General features: G+C 50.6%; 4 protein-coding genes across 4 annotated transcripts; 2 read left to right on the plus strand and 2 right to left on the minus strand.

Annotated features, from left to right (window-relative positions):
* Positions 1–1425: 1425 nt before the first annotated feature.
* On the minus strand, positions 1426–3232 carry CCOS01_03228 (uncharacterized protein; the record flags this gene model as incomplete). The annotated part of the gene is made up of 2 exons (XM_060451414.1): positions 1426–2790; positions 2846–3232. 2 exons carry the CDS (start codon positions 3230–3232, stop codon positions 1426–1428), a joined length of 1752 nt encoding a protein of 583 aa, XP_060317679.1.
* A 475-nt stretch (positions 3233–3707) lies between these two features.
* CCOS01_03229 (transcription factor RfeG) lies at positions 3708–6235 on the plus strand (the record flags this gene model as incomplete). Its single annotated transcript, XM_060451415.1, has 6 exons — positions 3708–4278; positions 4378–4426; positions 4661–4781; positions 4833–5366; positions 5449–5511; positions 5564–6235. The coding sequence occupies 6 exons, from the start codon at positions 3708–3710 to the stop codon at positions 6233–6235; spliced, it is 2010 nt and encodes a 669-aa protein (XP_060317680.1).
* A 1531-nt stretch (positions 6236–7766) lies between these two features.
* On the plus strand, positions 7767–9331 carry CCOS01_03230 (uncharacterized protein; the record flags this gene model as incomplete). The annotated part of the gene is made up of 3 exons (XM_060451416.1): positions 7767–8082; positions 8130–8715; positions 8767–9331. 3 exons carry the CDS (start codon positions 7767–7769, stop codon positions 9329–9331), a joined length of 1467 nt encoding a protein of 488 aa, XP_060317681.1.
* Positions 9332–10026: 695 nt separating this feature from the next.
* On the minus strand, positions 10027–13320 carry CCOS01_03231 (uncharacterized protein; the record flags this gene model as incomplete). The annotated part of the gene is made up of 7 exons (XM_060451417.1): positions 10027–10185; positions 10237–12197; positions 12248–12582; positions 12637–12926; positions 12982–13025; positions 13084–13097; positions 13172–13320. The coding sequence occupies 7 exons, from the start codon at positions 13318–13320 to the stop codon at positions 10027–10029; spliced, it is 2952 nt and encodes a 983-aa protein (XP_060317682.1).
* Between the last annotated feature and the right edge of the window lie 1115 nt (positions 13321–14435).

The raw sequence follows: 14435 nt of genomic DNA on the forward strand, positions 1-14435 counted from the left end.
TTCTGCTCTCAAACCATGGGTTCTATTGCTCAGTATCAATCTCACGTGGGCGAACACCAAAGGGAAGCGGCTGTGTTTGCTTTGCTAAGTGAGCCTCTATTGAGAACACAAGTTGACATGAAACGAAGAAAAAAGGCAGAGTACAAGAAAATGATGAGAAAATGGATGCGCGAAATTACCGCTCGAGATTTGAGAGAACGCGAAGAGCGTGAAGCGGAGAGAGAAAGGTGTGGGGAGCGGCGGAGTGATGAACCCCAGAAAGATTATGAGGAGCGCATGGGGAGGCGATGGAAAATGTTATGGCAAGGCCGTGGCTTAGAATCCAGCTCTTCAGGCCCAGTTTCAATCCTTAACGCGAGCGAGGGCCAGGAGGTCAGCAGGGAAAAGGGAGAGAAAGGTGGTCAAGTGTCTTCTCGTCGCTTATTGCCCTGGGACGTCGAATTCGAAATGCCGGAGGAGAAAGGTGATAACCAGCAAGGCTGGTGGCTGAAGAGAGACAGCAGCTTTGAAGAACGTTGGAATAGCGCTGCTTCACGGATGAGTGAGGATGGAAGATCTTGACGAGGTGTCTTGGTACTGAGGTGCAATGGAGTCGTCTCTATGCCATCACGGCGGTTGCTTCCTATTTTCATTTTCAGGAGACGACAAGATCGAAATTGGTGTGGTAGGGACTTTGCAAAGAGATGGATCTTCTGGCAAACGTTCCATACTGATCGAAAGCGAGGGCCAAGAGGGCGGTGTGGAGGAGAGGCACGCGAACAACGATGAGGTGCCTTCTCGTCGAATCAGTATGATCCAGCCCAGTCCAAGAAGAACGCGATGAAATCACCTGGATGAAGACAATGAAAACATGTTCAATGTTAGATGTCATTCGGGAAGAATTTCGTTGCAGCTGAAACTGAACAGTCTCGCTGTGCTCCTTTGTTCGTCATCCGGGACAACAGCATATAAATCCGCCTATCCAACAGCTCGCTGATGAATTGAAAAGGAAAAAGAACAAGCCAGAAACAGCCTTACCATGAATTCCCGCGTCGTCCCTCAGAACCGAAAGCAGGCAGTTTAGCGGGTCTCGTATCGAAAGCAGAAGCTCTTTTCTCTGACCTGTCGCAGACTTACAAAGTTGGACCCCTTAACGTCTTCTTGTATGGTCTTTCTTACACTGGATTCAAACTTAGGGATGAGCAGGCTAGATTCAAAGTCTACCCTCAGAGTGACTGACTTCAGTGCAAAGTTTACGAGATGTCGCGCTCCTTCCGTAAACAGCGACTGGACGAGGACCTCAAGACTCAAATTGAATAACTAGCCTGTGATGCTTCCATTGTCATCATCTCACTAGTCATGTATGCGTTAAAGAGACTCCTTACGGGCAAGGTGCAAAATCCATCTCAACATTGTGTCACATCCAACCGGGGTAAAGCCCGTAAATCATAGGGTGGAAGCCGCCAGGTCAGCTTCCAACGGCGCGACTATCTTCTCATATACGTCTTGTCGGAAAGCCTCATCGTTCAAATCCAGCTTGGACCGTCCGAAACCCGCGCCTATACATCGCTGGACCGCGGACATAAAGTATTCGCTATCTGCAGGCATCTCTTGCAATAATCTCTGCGCGACGAGCGCATCATAGTCAAAGTTGCGGGTCCCGTCTCCCGACATCTCGTACCGGTGTCGCAGTCTTTCGATAGTAGTGCCTAGCTTGAGCTCTAAGAGAAGGATTCCAAGCGAAAGCAGTGCGGGATTGCGGGCATCAGAATTCAAGGAAACATCCTCCCTAGCCTTTTCGGGAAATTCTTTCATGATGAAGGCCTGCCTATAATCAAGCAAAGACTGCGAGTCGTTTTTGATGAAGAAGACGTCTTGGTTTGTCAGAATATTTGGTAGCCAAGGAGTTTGGTGAAGTTGGAGGAAACTTGAAGAGATCATCTTAGCCAGATGAAGTTTAGCCACGTAGGGTATTCCTACGCTGAGGGGGTCTTCCAGAATCTGTTTCAGCGACATCACGGACCCCACATGTTGATTATTTGGTTGTGCCTTAGGGTATACGGCGAACTTCCAAGACTTCCCGGCGCTCTGATGAGATATCGTGCCATAAATATCCGTAGCGGCTTTTTCATGACCTCTGCGTAGCTCTGCACACAAGTTGACTTGTCTGGTGAGATTGATCGACCTAGAACTGAGATTAAGAGCAGGCATTGTGCTCATCATCGCTCTTGCGATGGTCGGCTGTTCGATGCGAGTCGTAGTAATCGTTGATTGTCGCGATGAAGCAAAGCTTACGACTTTTCGCTTCGGTCGAGCAGGCGATTGGGGCGTTGGTGTTGTCTCCAATGTGTAGGTGGCTTGTGGTGCGGAGGCTCTGACGGTGACTTCTTCCCAGAGGTTTTGTTGACCAGGTTTCTCGGAAATCGCTCGGCCGGTGTCGGTTTGATATGTCATGGCGAGTTGGAGCCCAATCTTCTCGATTATCGCAGCATCGTCCAGATCGTGGGTGGCATCCTCGGAATCGGGCGTGAGGTCCAGGTGGACTTGATGCCTGCAATCGCAGTCGCAGGATATGCTATTCCTCAGTGCAAAGTACATGTTTGCAGATACTTGACGTATCAGGCCAGCCAGCCTTCCTTTGTATCGTTGTTTTCGGGCTGGTTCCATGTGTATGTTCGTATCGATTATGGACTCCAGGGCCGTGATGTCTTTCCGGATAGTATCAATCGCATACTTGTATGTCGACTTGTTTAGAGCAAAGCTTGCGCGCTTGAACTCCTTTATTATTGTAGACTCCTCAGTCCACTTCGCCTTTCTTGAAGTTAGCGAATGTGGTATTTGGCTGTGAGCGAGAGCATTTCCCAACTTTTCCTTGAGCGTCAAGCCCGAGACACTGCTTGATATCATTAATGGCTGCTTCCATATCTTCCATGACATGTTGAAACGTGTCAAACGATCTGTAAAGTCGCGTCTTGATCTTTCTCTGCACTCCTTCTTGTTTCCATAGCGGACCGAATGGGTCTTCGATCATAAGCTCGAAATCGTTTGGTGATACCAGACAGGAGAGGAGCTTCTCGCAGATGTTCTGAAGTCTGATATGCTCTGTCATCAAGTTCCTAATTAGGCCCCTCACCTCACGGTCATAATTGCGCCAGGTCCTCGTTGTCGCAATGACTCTCTTGTAGTCGTCGAAAGCCTTGGTAATGAGGGGAATGCTGCCTAGGACGAGACCGGCTATCTCGAAGCCAGACATGTTCGATTCGGCACTAATGGTGAGGATTTGTGTGGAAGTTTTGGAGTTTGCTGAGCAGGAAGTGGAAGAGAAGTGACGGGTCACAGTGCCGCAGTTGGCCCGGAAGTGCACCTCCATGGGATTGGCCAGCCTGATCAACACAGCATGGTTTTATTTATTCATGCCATAAGGCGGGGTCGTAATTTTCTCAAATGTTAGGGGCTTCCTATCTCTGTTGCCAAATACCTCATTCGATTGGAAACGTGACCCTAAGCGCTGCCGTGGAACATGCGCTCAGAGTCACGGCGCACATCCGCTCGTTGTCCTCCCGAACAAAGAAGAATGAACAGTCACCCAACGCCTGCTACAGTAGTATGTTATAAATTGAATTCCCAAAAATATCAGTCAGATGTAGCGTCTCTAAACTGATTCACCCTTCATCTTCCAAAATCACATCCTTCATCTACGAGAAATGGCGCCCGTCATCAAGCACAATATGGTGGACAGTATCGCGAACTTGGTGTTGAAGGCGAAAGCTCAATTCTCCCATCTGCTGCAAGTCGCCCAGGGCTCATCATCTCATCCATCACCTCTGAAAACTCTCCGAAAGCTTGAGGATGAGCAGGTTAGATTCAAAATTTGGGCTGGAAACGTTGGCGCGCACAAAACCGACCGCTCCTCCCTTGAGTATCGACTCCGCGATGCGTCGAATTTAAGACTTCATGTTCGGAAGCTCCTGACGGAACTTATCGAAAACATTGATGATGCTATCAAGGCTTTCAAGGACCTGGAATCGCCACCAAGCACGCTCGATGGTAGCAGCCAGAGCCATGAGGACATAGTCACAGAGCTTGACGCAATCATGGAAGACTTTCCTGATATCATCAATTGTCTCATGCGACTCGTTATCATGATTCAGAATCCAGTGCGATCGGATCGCTTCAGTGGAGCGAAGCTTACAGACACCACGGCGTATGAGTATCACGATATCCAACACGTGAGCGCAAAATTCGAGGGAATTGATGATCAGCTTGCGCAGCTCCTAGGAAAGGCAATCTCGAGTCGGCGTCAGTACTTCAAGTATAGGGAGGCTTACCATAAGAAGCTTTCGCATCTTATGGATGACTAGGCAGATACTAACAGGACGGAGATCCTACAGAGTACAGTGGCATCTTCTATCCCCGATTACTTGAAGCAACTTTCGCAGATTAATCAGTATGATGAATCTTTTTCAAGAGAAGAGATGGCTTCCGTGACCTCGTACGAAGCTTCATCCATAGGTGACCCACAAGCAAGGTCAATCCCAGATCTTCCAAAGGAAGCATATGACGGACCATTTGAATGCCAATTTTGCTTCATGCTCGTGGAGATAAGAGACACTCATGCTTGGAGGTAGTTCACCATCCCATCACATACGTTAACTTTACCTTAGCTAACCTCTATCCCTAGGCAACATGTATACGACGACCTACGTCCGTACAACTGCCTGGCCGAAGACTGCATTACGCCAGGTAGAGAGTTCGGCAAGAGACATCAGTGGATGGAACACATGCTGCAGCGTCACTTAAGGGTATGGCGATGCCCTTTCGATTGTGACCGTACCTTCAATTCTGCGTCTCAGTCTGCAGAACACTTGGAGACGCAACATCGGAAGATGGTACGCGGCGACCAGATCGACAACCTAGTTATGCTGAGTTCTCAACCCTTGGATGAGGGCGCGAAAGTTCCTTGCCCACTTTGTTTCGAGACCATGCCATCGCTGCAGAACTACCAACGTCATGTTGGTAAGCATCAACGGCAGCTAGCCTTGTTTGCCCTTCCCATCAACAATTATGCGGATGAAGATACCTCAAAGATTGGCAAGGCTACGGAGGAAAACTCAGGTTTGGACTCAAACACTGATTGCTCAGAGACTGAGGACGAGCTAGAGCCTGAACTCTCGGCCGCGGAAAATTGGGAGCAACAGGTCGAAACGCCGCCAGAAGAACAACGTGGGCACCAGCCAACCCCATCAACCTCGAGTAGTCGAGCTTCATCGCCTGTCAGAATGAACGAATACTTCGTGCCACAAGACGGCATAGATCGGGAGGTCATCACTACTGATGTCCGCCACCATCTCGGAGACGACGCCTCAGTGAGCCCTGGACATTATGAAGTAAGAAACCCCTTCGATAAACCCCCCCCCCCCCCCGAAAGCTTCATATTCGCGTTGCAGAACTAATGAGGAAATCTTAAAGAACCCTCAAACTGGGCAGGACACCCAGGGCTACCACATCACATCCTCCTTCAACTTAACAAACGTATGTCAGGTGAACAGATTGATCGGATCCCCCTATACTAATGATATTGTAGGTCATGTTTGACTTTTCGAAGGTTGACCCTGCACGATGGGAAGCGGAGAGGCAGCGACGAGCAGCACAAAGTCCTGCAGGTATGAGCACTGGTAGGAAACCTGAATATCTGGAACGAGCTCACGCGTTTGCAGCCGAAAACTCGTCGCCTGATGGATCCCTTTCTTATCCCAAGCAATACTCCGGCCATCCAGCGCCTGAGTATCAGACCGAGGTAGAACAAGAAGCGTACAGCAACGCGAATGATTATTCCACGTCCGCGTTGATGCAAAGATTACAAATATATATAGAGGACACAGATGATCTTCAAGATCGGCTCAATACCGGAGGTCGAGGGATCGAACAACAGCAAACTGAGGATATATTGCTTCTTCAAGGCGATGCCGTCTTAGTGGACCACCTCGGAAACGGCACACAGCCAGATATCGCCCAGGCCGCCGCTCTAGAACCCTTAAGCTCCAACAACGAGCCCGGCGAGTCGAGTCCGGCAGCCTGGCTTCATGATAAGAGCGGCGCAGACGACAATTCTATGCGAGACTTCACCCCTAGATACCCTCGACCTTTTGCAGGAAATGGCGGGGTTTCCCGAGAAGAAGCGTACGAAGAGGCGGAACATGACGACCGGCATCGCAGAACAACTCTTGATTTCTTGGACCTTGCCCAACGGAAGTAGATGAGCTTTGGGAGATAAAATCAAGCAAGAAGCCCTGTGGCTCAGACAGGTTCTGGACGACATGTTGATGTCTCTCAATACCCATAGCGCCTAGAGAAGTAGATAGTTAGGTGATTCGTATGCAGGCCAAGTCAGCATAATTAAACAAACTCTTCTTCCGTCTTCAGACCTATCGAGGCTGCACAAGTCGGTCAACCCGGATTCTACATTGATGGCTATGAGTTACATCATCAACTATCATATACTTAAGCGCGTCACCGATTCTTCTGGGGGCCAGAAGGGCCGAACAGGCTCTAAGTGACGATTCCTGCTAGCTTATTGTGATTAAGAAGGCCGTTAAGTCGTCAGTATGAAAAGCGCCTGTCTCTTAGCAGGCACTATGGGGGAGGCGGCGAGGACGTCATCCATGTAATAGCCCCAGGCTGCCTTTGGCGTCAATCGTATCAAACTGACCTTTCATCCAGTGTTGGTAGCGTAGGGTAGGCAGACCGGCTCCATTAAAAAACCAAACAGAAAGCCTCATGGCCAGATGACAAGACCAATCCAGACACCAATCTCGACAAAGAGTACTTTTCATTAAGTCTCCCAACGCTATCACCTTCCACCCCTTAACAGGAGCTTCTTCAACTGCACGGAGACGACTGGGACCACGATGCCTCCCGACGCCACCCCGAGTAGCTTTGCCATGAACGGGGCAACACTTTCAGAACCGAAAACCCAGGGATGACAGCAACACTGATATTGATGAGCCATAGAGCTATTGCAGTGGCCTCTCGATGATCAAACATTGTCTATGGATGTGTAATGTTATCGCAAATCTTCCACCTCCAGCAATCCGATCAAATAGCCCAGTTACTTCAAGTTCAATACCTATCTACCGCCTTTCTCAGGCAGTTTCAATGTTGGGCCTCTGGGAAATCATGGACTGCAGAGGTGTCATGTCTTTCTAAATAGTCTAAACACGTTCTTATTCGTGGCTGGAAGCGTTGGGAGCAGAGTTGCAAGCTTAAATTCTCTTGTAATCGTTGACTCTTCAGTCCATCTGGCCTCTCTTGAAATTACATGTAACGAACAGGAGAACTTGGCTTAGAAGGTGAGATTTTGCCCACTTTTCTTTGAGTATCAAGGCCAAAACGTCTCTTGAACCAGTTGATGCTTGACATTACGTGCTGAAACGTGTCCAACGACTGGGAGAGAAGCGACGAGAAACAGCATCGTGGAATTCACAAGTCTGAAGTCCACACCGCCGACTGACTTTTTTGTGCATGAAGCGGGATCTTCGTTTGCCCAAAGACAATGAAACTCTGTTCAATGTCACACGTGTGATTGAGGAAAGAAACGTGACCTCGTTGCCGCTGAACCTGAACAGCGTCGTGGATGTTTGCTCCTTTGTCCGTTATGTGGAACGCTGGCATTTAAATCCGCGTCGCCAGCGTCAATCTCTGATGGCTTGAAAAAAGCATTAACAGCAATCAGATACAGCCTTACCGGCCTACTACAGCCTTCATATTCATGCTGTCTCATCGAGAGGATGGTAGAAAGTATCGCGAGTCTTGTATCGAGAGCGGAAGCTCAATTCTCTCACCTGCTAAACATTGACCTAAGCCCTGGCACTGGTCTCTTGGTTTTCAAATTTCCCAAAGCTAAACCAACGCTTGCGGATGAGCAAGCTATTCTCAAGGTCTGGGCCAAAATACATGAAATACACAATACCAACAGCCTTTCCCTCGAATGCCGGCTACGCAATGATTCAAAACTCAGAGACCACGTTCGTCAGCTCTTAAAAAGCCTCCTTGATATCCTTGAGAGAATCAGAAAGGCTTTCAAGGATCTGTGGTCGGCACCAGGTACGTTGAATGATTGCAGCTCGAATCAAGAAGAAATCGTCTCATACTTCATTTAGACTCGATTGTGGACGATGATCCCGATATTTCCGCAGACATAAAAGTATTCGTAGAACAAGTTCCTGACATCGTCGACTGTCTTACGAGACTTAACGACACGATTAAGGATCCATGTCAATGGGACCGATACCTTAGCTATCATACAGATACCTCTGCATTTGAGGCATTAGCGACCCAGCACGTAGTCACAAAGTTCGAGGGCATCCAAGCTTATCTTGCACAGCGACTAGGGACGGCCATATCGAGGCGGCGTCAGCATATCGAGTACAGGAAGGCTCATCAAGAGAGGCTTTTGCATTGTGTAGATGGCCAGATGGGTCACAACATGATGGAGGTCCCACAAGATCCTGCGGCATCCTTCATTCCAGATCACCTGAACCAAGTCTCACAGACCAACATCTACCAGGACTCATCTTCAGAGGACGCTATCGGTTCAGTGACCTTCCAAAACTCCACGTCTGCAGGGGCCCAGCGGTCGTCGTCGATCCTAGACATGCCGAAAGAAGCACGCGGTGGGCCATTCGTATGCCAACTTTGCTACACACTCGTTGATATTCGAGACGATATTACCTGGAGGTAACTAAAGTAGCCTCTGGAACCTCGATTGCCGCTGCTAATCATTCTCAGACAACACGTATACGAAGACCTGCAGCCGTACAATTGCTTGGAAGAAGACTGCGAGGCGGCAGACCGGAATCTCGCTACAAGCGACGAGTGGATGAAACACATGCGCAAACATCACTTCATACTGTTTTACTGCATATTTAGATGCGGTTGCACATTCTCGTCAGCATCGGAGTGTAGCACGCATTTGAAAACACAGCATTCAGATGATCTATCTTACTTTCCTAACGGCTACACCGATAGCATGATCAGGTCTTTTCCCATGGATGATGAAATGGAACTCTCGTGCCCTTTTTGCTTCGATAATATGCCCTTGATGGATTACGAAAACCATGTTGGGAAGCACCAACAGGAGCTGGCACTCTTCGCCATTCCTGACACTGACGATTGGACTAAGGACAAAGTAAAGCTCAGGTGGTGGTCTAGACTATGGACTGAGGATAATCTTTCATGGTACAAAGACCACGCGAGCATTGCGATAACGAGCCTCGGGCTCAAGAAAGTTTCAAAGTTCCTATTCGGCTCTGGGCCTGGGTATTCGGGCAATACGATGCAGGCTTACAGCTAGTCAGCGGTGGTCGCTCTCGACAGGGAACACTATTCACACGCCACCGGCGAGCTAACAGGAAGGAGAGATAGATGTTAAAGCTTGAGAGCTCTCTCGTGGCGGGGACGGTTTAAGTTAGAGATTGATGCAGGTGAGCGGCAGCTATCGAGAAGCTGACATGCGGATGCGGTGACTGGAAACCCGGTTTCGTTGGCTGTCTCTGAAAGGCGTTGTTTGTTTCGACAGGAAAAAACGTAAGGGGTCCGACGATGGCTGAGGCCAACCGCATCTTTATCTCGGGGCGGGTGTCGCATAGATCAAGCAGGCAGGCGCTGTGCGAGAGAATCGAACAGGAAGGCTTTAGCACAGACAATATGCGCATCATGAAGATCAATCTTGACAAACATGTACTTTTCATTAAGTCCCCCAATGACAACACCTCCCACCACCCAAAAGGGGCTTCTTCAACTACCTCAACACGGAAACGACTGCTACCACGATGCCTCCCGACGCCACCCCTAGTAGCTTTGCCATGCAGATACAAAAAAGGGAACACTTTCAGAACCGAAACCAAGAGATGACAGCAAGGCAAACAAGAAAGGGGTACGAAGAAGGCAAAAAGTGTTGTGGGGTATGTGTCATTACGAAGAAAGTGATTTTGGTTTGTGTGAAAATGTGTATTACAACGGTGGTGTAGACTGCCTCCTTTTTTCGCGCTATGTAACCAGAATGTTGCTAAATGCGTCCGATATCTCGGATGGTGTCGGGGCTTGGAATTTTTCTTGCGTGAAGCCAGCAGCAAGACGGTCCTGCATGACCTTGAGGAGGACAGCAGGGACGCTCTCGTCTGTGGCGCGGATCGTGAGACGAATCATCTAGGCAGAGTCAGTAATCGTTGCTAGTATGATATCAGGGGTGAAACAAACCTTGGTTCCGTAGTTCGGCTCAAGACGCATCAAGCAACCAAACTTGCCAGCCTCTGAGGTGTGCAAGACACTGGCACCCACGAAGTTCTTCGCGTTAGGGTCGACACCGTCAAGAACACGCCACCTGAAGCCCTCGACCGTCTGCCGTACGAAGAACTCGTTCAACTCTCTATCCGACTTTCCAGGTGCCAGACCAAAGATCGCTTGTGCCTCACGAGGGGCACCGCCGATCTGCTTCCAGCGCCTGAAGAAGTCTTCGGCGGAGAGATCCGCGGGGTCCATGAACTTGTGTGCGGTGAGGGGAAGCTTGAGGGTGACAGCCTGCAGGGCACCAGCAAGGTAGCTGATACGTATTGTCGGGCTCTTGTCAAACACCTTCTTCGACTCGAACATGATGACCTGCTGAGACTGCCCATTCTGATAGATTGTGCTCTCTGGCAGGTTCTTCACGTCCCATGTAAGCTTGCCCTTTTCGTTTTCGTCAAGATCTAGTGTTGTGGTGAATGAGCCCAGGGCCGTAGGGGTCTTGTTCTTGAAGTACAAGATCAAGCACGCCATCTGGCCTCTGTACTCGGAACGTACGCCGACTTGGAGTTGCCCATCCTCATATAACACGCCCTCGCCCTTAAGCAGGAGCTTGTTGTACCCCACATCCCAGTTAGGAGACAAGTGGGCGGCACTGGCCAGGTTTGGTGCCTTCGTCTTGGGTTCGGCAGGTCCGAGATTGTTCATGTCCAGGCCGGCCAAATCGTTCACACCGTTGCCGTGGCCATTTGTTCCGTTCGTGCCTCCGTTAGCCGCGTGATGGCCGTTTGTATTTGTGCTGAAGGTCCTCTTGAGGCCACCCTCCTTGGCCATCTTCATCTCTGCCACATCTGCGTTCGCATCCTTGCCACCGACAATCCAAGTTCTCTTATCGCTAGTGTTGGCATGCTTCTGATGCACTCTGGCAAGTAGTGCGGATTGTCGTTCGGAGAAAGGTGGCATTTCGTCGCATACAGTGCGGAGAAGGTCGTCTGTCGGCAGTGTGGCGAGCGTCAGGTACTCGCATGCTCTTTGCTGAAGCTCAGAGTCAAGCGTGTGGCTAAATACCTGGAATGCCTTGAGAAGCTGGGGCTTGATTTCGGGGAAGAGGTTGACAAATTTCACGTAACATGAGAGGATCATGGCTCTTGTACTTGATGAGCAGGCGGCAACCTTGCTCTGAAGAGCCATGAACTGCTCAATGGGACTGCACTTAGGCTGGTCGGCGATGAGATGGCCGAATTCGCCCAAGATGTAGGCTCCGATCTTGACCAGAGTCTCGTGGCAGTGATCCGACTTGACGTACTGCAAGGAGTGCTGAGCCGCATAAACCTGCAGCTCCTCGTTGTTCGTCACAATCTGGATGACTCGCTGCCACACCTCATCGCTGACGTGATCACCAGCCATGGCAATCAAACGCAGCGAAATGTCCACGTACCACTGAACGTCAGTGGCATATCGTTCAGTCAAGATAGCAATCTTCAACACCATCTCCTCTCTTATGGCGAAATCGGCGTTCTGGAGGTAGTGGAGAAGTTCGCCGACAATAACTTGGGCATTGGACGAGTCGCACATGCTGTAGAGAAGGTCGAGACCTTTCCTCCGCACGCTGATATCTCTGTCCTTAAGTGAGCCAAGAATGACGTCCTGGTGCTGCTTGATCGGTTCCAGGGTCTCGATGCGGGCTGCCAGATGTGTCATCGCCTCCAAACCCAAGTAACGAACGTTGGTTTCCCTTGAGGTCAAGAATCGGCCCAGACGAGATGAGATCTGCTTCAACAGGGCTTGCTCGTTATCCAAGTGAATGATGAGGTTGATAGCTTCGAAGAGCACAGCGTTCTGTGCGTTGTTCTGCTGGACGTTCTTCGTTTGTTCCATCGCGAGGTTCAGAATCTTCTGCAACGACTCTCGGATCATCTCGCGGACGTGAGTGTCATCTAAGGCGGTTAGCATGTGCTAGCTAGCCTAATTCTCATGTGTAACTCACCTGAAGGAGGGAAGTACTGCAGTAGACGCAGAAGCTTGACCTGGAGCCAGGGGCAAGGGACCTTGTAGTAAAGGTAGTCCGGAGTGTACTCCCCGTCAATGACTATCCTCTTGATTCTTGCTGTGGCCTTCGCATACGCCCCCTTGTATGCATTCGCATTATCCTGGGCAAGGGCCATGACGAGAGACGTGACAGACAGAGCCACACCGACATCTACGTCATCCAAAAGCGATATTATGCGCTCGGCCCATTGCGGCTGGACAATGTCGGGGTTCTTGCGGTATAGACGGAGGAGGGTAAGTGAGGCCTTCTTCTTCACGAACGCCTTGGATGTTCTGGATCGCTGCTGTTAGTCACTGGCCTGATACTCTGGGGTCAACCAAACGTACGGCGAAATCAGAAGCCTGTGAACCTCTCCGCTCAGGGCCTCTCCCATTTCTCTGCCACCGACGTTGGCAATTGCGTGGAGAGCCAGACAGTTGAACAGCTCATTGTGGTCCAGCAAGTCCTTCCTTATACTGTTGACGACCAGGTGCAGCAGCTCATGCTTCTCGTGGAGGAATAGGGTCATGGCGAGGTATCCGATCTGCTTCTCCGAGTACTTGTTCGCCGAGATGAGGTTGACGGCCTCGAGGTGGCCAAAGTCGACATTCCATCCGAGGATGTAGATGTAGAGGAGCTTCATAGATTGTCAGCACGAAACACCAGCCAATGCAGCTCAGGACAGGCCGTACCTTGCACACGTATTTCTTCTTGTGATAACCGCTCAGGTTGCCATCTGCAAAGGAGTTAGCACAACGAGATCGCGCCGACTGACCGCTAAAACGGATTCGTACCCTTGAACTTTTGTCTACACGTGGGAACTCTTGTTAGTACTCCGTCGCGAGACAGCGCAGTATGACATGCCGGGAGATGCGTGCTCACCGAATGTTGGCCAGCTCCTTGTTGATTCTCTTCTCTTCCAGCTCCCTAGCTCTTGCGTTTCTCAAATCGGCAATGAATTGCACCAACCCTCGCATGTTGGAGTTGTTGCTAGTCGAGCGGCCGAGGAAGCCGCTCGCGGAGGACGACATGGCTGCGGTGTTTGCCGGATTCGACGGGCAATCTGTTTGAAGCTGTCTCCTCTGCCCTCCAAAGTGCCTTCCCCCCTCTTCTGCGCGGGATGAAAGGGGTTGAGCTGGCGGATGTTGTTGGACTCGCTACGAGAGTTTCGTAATAGAGCGTCGCGGATGCGAAATCGATGGGTGGTGTGTATTTGGCGACGGGTCGTGTGTTGTTGTCTGCTCCGATGCGAGCGTTGGGCAATCACTCCATGCGCGCGCGAGGGTCCTTTCTTCTCGTATTTCTGCTCGCTTACCCCAGCTGAACTGCTGATAGCCGCGTGGAGTTTTTGGGGAGATCAACGGTCGGATCGGTGGACGGCGGGATTGTGGACTCGGCGACTCGAACTCGAAACCGACCGGCAAGTGCCGCTGCGTGTCTTAGCAATGTGTTCCCGTCGAGTAATGAAGACGCAACCAGGGGGTTATCGACAATGGACAGAGGCTGATGGTTGACTCGAGATTGAGTTCGGCCTTGTAAGGGTTTCGGCGTCGATTCGCGATGTTGCACTGGGCGGAACTGTGAAATGGGAAACGAAACTCCAAGGAAAGGGGTTCGAGGGGCTTTCGCGGGCTTGGGAGAAAACGACACTTTAGAGAAGCCCGGAAGGCTTGGGATTGGGAATGCAGCCAATGTGTGGAGATGTGCCACCCGCACATTGGACGTCTGAACGGGCCCGTCAAACCACTCCGAGGTACCTCTGCTTGTACTTCTTTACAGGTCATGTACCTCTCACCTCAGCGAAAGCATCCTGGATGTCTACAACACGCAACACGGGCATCAACAGCTGCTGCGAGTTGAACGTCAGGACAGTCAGGTAAGCGTCCCAGCGTCTATCAGGTGCTTGCTTGTCACACTTGTCCCCCATAGACTGGGCTCTTCGCGGGCGGCCTTGCTGCTGTGCGCCCAGTGTGCCCGCTGCTTGAAGACTGGGCGCGTCAGGGGTGTTGCAAGGTACTTCCATCGACCAATTTCTCAAGCCATTGAACATGCTCCCCGTTGCTGACTGATGAAGTTGGGGAGACAGAAACTCAAGAGAGGGGACTTTGACCGGGGGGGCACGCACGCTACAGGCCCGTGCAGGAGC

This window comes from Colletotrichum costaricense (assembly GCF_030867565.1).
Source record: "Colletotrichum costaricense strain IMI 309622 chromosome Unknown Scaffold_3.1, whole genome shotgun sequence".
NCBI lineage: Eukaryota > Fungi > Ascomycota > Sordariomycetes > Glomerellales > Glomerellaceae > Colletotrichum > Colletotrichum costaricense.